This window comes from Argiope bruennichi, chromosome 1, assembly GCF_947563725.1.
Source record: "Argiope bruennichi chromosome 1, qqArgBrue1.1, whole genome shotgun sequence".
Lineage (NCBI taxonomy): Eukaryota > Metazoa > Arthropoda > Arachnida > Araneae > Araneidae > Argiope > Argiope bruennichi.
The window spans coordinates 139,936,127-139,939,228 of record NC_079151.1 but is presented as its reverse complement, the minus strand read 5'-3'; the positions used below and the strand labels follow the sequence as shown (position 1 = coordinate 139,939,228).

At 36.2% G+C, this 3,102-nt stretch overlaps 1 protein-coding gene across 1 annotated transcript; it reads right to left on the bottom strand.

The window, feature by feature from the left end:
* Positions 1–378: 378 nt before the first annotated feature.
* LOC129975353 (uncharacterized) lies at positions 379–2,568 on the bottom strand. The gene is made up of 2 exons (XM_056088419.1): positions 1,002–2,568; positions 379–521 (listed from the first exon to the last, which is right to left on the bottom strand). The coding sequence occupies exons 1-2, from the start codon at positions 2,566–2,568 to the stop codon at positions 379–381; spliced, it is 1,710 nt and encodes a 569-aa protein (XP_055944394.1).
* Positions 2,569–3,102: the final 534 nt, after the last annotated feature.

Here is a 3,102-nt window from a genome sequence, read left to right as displayed (position 1 = left end):
CGTTAAGAACTCTTCATAAGTTAAGTTTATTCCCTTAACAACTCTTTTTAGATGGTATTTAAATGACTTTATAGCTGCCTCCCAAAGACCGCCAAAGTGTGGGGATCTAGGTGGAATAAATTTCCACTCAATACCTTCTGCAGCTAAATAGCCTGCCAGCTTTTCATCTGGTTTTCTAACCATTTCATGAAGTTTTTTAATTTCTCTATTAGCTCCTACAAAATTCTTAGCATTATCTGAAAATAGTTTCGCACATTTACCTCTTCGAGCCATGAACCGTTTTAAAGTCGCTATAAAGGAATCAGAAGTCAAATCTGAAACAACTTCTATATGAACAGCTTTAAAACAAAAACATACAAAAATACAAATATAAATTTTTTATAAAGCACCTTTACGCTGAGCCTTATTCTTAATATAAAACGGCCCACAGAAATCGGCACCAGCACAATTAAAAGCAAAATCTGGAGACACTCTTTCCTTGGGCAAATTGCCCATGATTTGAGAAGGTGCAATTGGTTGGGCTTTGAAACAAATGATACATTGATGAACGATTTTTCTGCAGCTATTACGTCCATTTAGAGGCCAAAATTTTTCTCTAACAAGATATAGCAAGGAAGAAGCACCAACATGTAAATATTTATTATGAAAATGTTCTATTATAATTAAAGTTAATCTAAGGCTTTTTGGCAAAATTATTTGATGCTTTTTATTAAAATTAAAATTACTATTACCCAACCGTCCTCCGACTCTTAACAATCCTTTAGAATCCAAGAAAGGATTCAAAGTTTTTAATTTACTACCAGGAAGCACACAGTGGTGTTTTTGGAGACTACTGACGTCTTTGGCAAACTCTTGGATTTGGACATTTTTAATTAAAAATGTCTCTGCATAGTTCAATTCCTCAGCATTCAGTGGACCTGTTGTCTTCACTGCTTCTTTTAGATTCTTGACAAACCTGAAAACATAACTTAAAATACGAACAATTTTACTATAATTATTACTTATATCTAATATGCACTGTAAAAAACTAGGAGTATTACAAATGGAAAGATTAATCATAGGATCATTATTCAGTTCAGAGTTCCTTGCAGTTCTTTTCACCTCAAGAAGATATTCATCATCTGAGACACCAGGATCGTCATTGAAGTTTGGACAGCTACTAGATGAAAGAAAAGACGGTCCATTCCACCAAATGTCCAACTGTTGGATCTTTGAAGGGAAAACTCCTCGTGATATCAAGTCCGCAGGATTCTCAGCAGTATTTACATAATGCCATTGGAAGTTCTTAGTATACTCTTGAATCCTAGCGACTCGATTAGCCACAAAAGTTTTCAACGATGTAGGTGGAGTTTTGATCCAAGCAAGCACCACAGTGGAGTCCGAGTACAAATGTAATCCATCAATGTCTAGTTGCAAGGATGACAGAACCTTAACGGTAAGCTTGGAAAGCAAATCCTCTGCACACAGCTCCAAACGTGGGATACTAATTTCTTTGATGGGAGCCACTCGAGATTTGCTGCATAAGAGTGACACCTTTATCTCACCAGACCTTGACAAAGACCTGGTGTAGACAGCACAACCATATGCATTTTTCGAAGCATCTCCGAAGCCTATCAGGTCTACTTTCAGAACTTTAGAACATACCACATGACGATCTATGTTTACATTTTTCAATTGACTCAATTCAGAACTAAATTTTTCCCACTCTCTATTTAAGTGTAAGAGAACTTCATCGTCCCAATCAATTCTCAAAATCCACAACTTCTGCAAGAACATCTTCGCTGTGATTATGAAAGGTCCTAAGAGGCCTAAAGGATCAAACAATCTGGATATGTCCGATAGCATTGTTCTTTTTGTTGCAGGTCTCACAATTTTTTGAACACTAAAACTAAATGTATCCTTTTCAGGATTGAATTGTAATCCCAAAGTTTTTAAAGTAGCTGAGTTGGGGTTATCGAAATTGTATTCTCGGTCCGACGTTGGGACATTTTGTAACAAAACAGGATTATTTGAGCTCCATTTGTGAAGCTCCATACCAGCTGATTTTAACAATTGTATTAACTGGTTTTGTAGTTCAATGGCAGAAGATAAATCCTCGGTACCACTGAGTATATCGTCGACGTAAAAATCTTTGCCAGCAGCAGCGGCTAAAGGATAGTTGTTCTGCTCATCACAGCATATTTGTTTTAGTACTCTGGTCGCCAAGTAAGGAGCGCATTTGGTTCCGTAGGTAACAGTGAGCAACTTAAATACACGTAATTTCTCATCCTCTAAATCCTTCCATAAAATACATTGTAAATCACACTGATCTGGATGTATCCAAATTTGACGATACATCTTTTTTATATCAGCGGTGAAAACTATAGAATGTTTTCGAAATCTCAACAAAATAGCGAACAAATCATCTTGGACAACAGATCCTGAATACAAATTATCATTAAGCGATTGTCCAGATGACGTTGCCTCTGATGTGTTAAAAACAACGCGTAATTTTGTAGTACTACTTTCTGGCCTAAAAACGCCATGATGAGGCATAATATACCTTGGAGTTTCGCAAGTTGCCTGCATATGCCCCAAATTCTCATACTCAGTTAAAAATTCGCTGTATAGTTGCCTATACTCTGGTTCTCTCTTCAAACGTTGCCAAAGTGAATTAAATCTTTTAGTAGCAATGTGTTTTGATTCGCCTAAACATGGGGGGTCTATTTTAAACGGCATTTTAACAACATAGCTTCCATCGTCATTTCTGAAATGTGTTTTCATGAAATGATCTTCACATATTAAACTTTCATCATTTTGTAATTTATCCCCCTCAACATCTTCAATTTCCCAAAATTTCCTTAAATTTGCATCCAAATCTTCTATTACCAACCCACAATGAACAGTAGTTTCGTTTTCTATTGGAACACTTCCGGTAGCAACAAACCCAAACACAGTATTTTGAAAAACAATGTCTGTTCCCGAAAAGCTAATTTGACCCGCTCTTAAAAGTTCATAGAATATTTGGGCACCTAATAAAATATCCACCTCTCCAGGTTCATTGAAACTCACATCCGCTAAATTGAAACTATCTAATTCTAGCGTATCAATGTCAAATTGTTC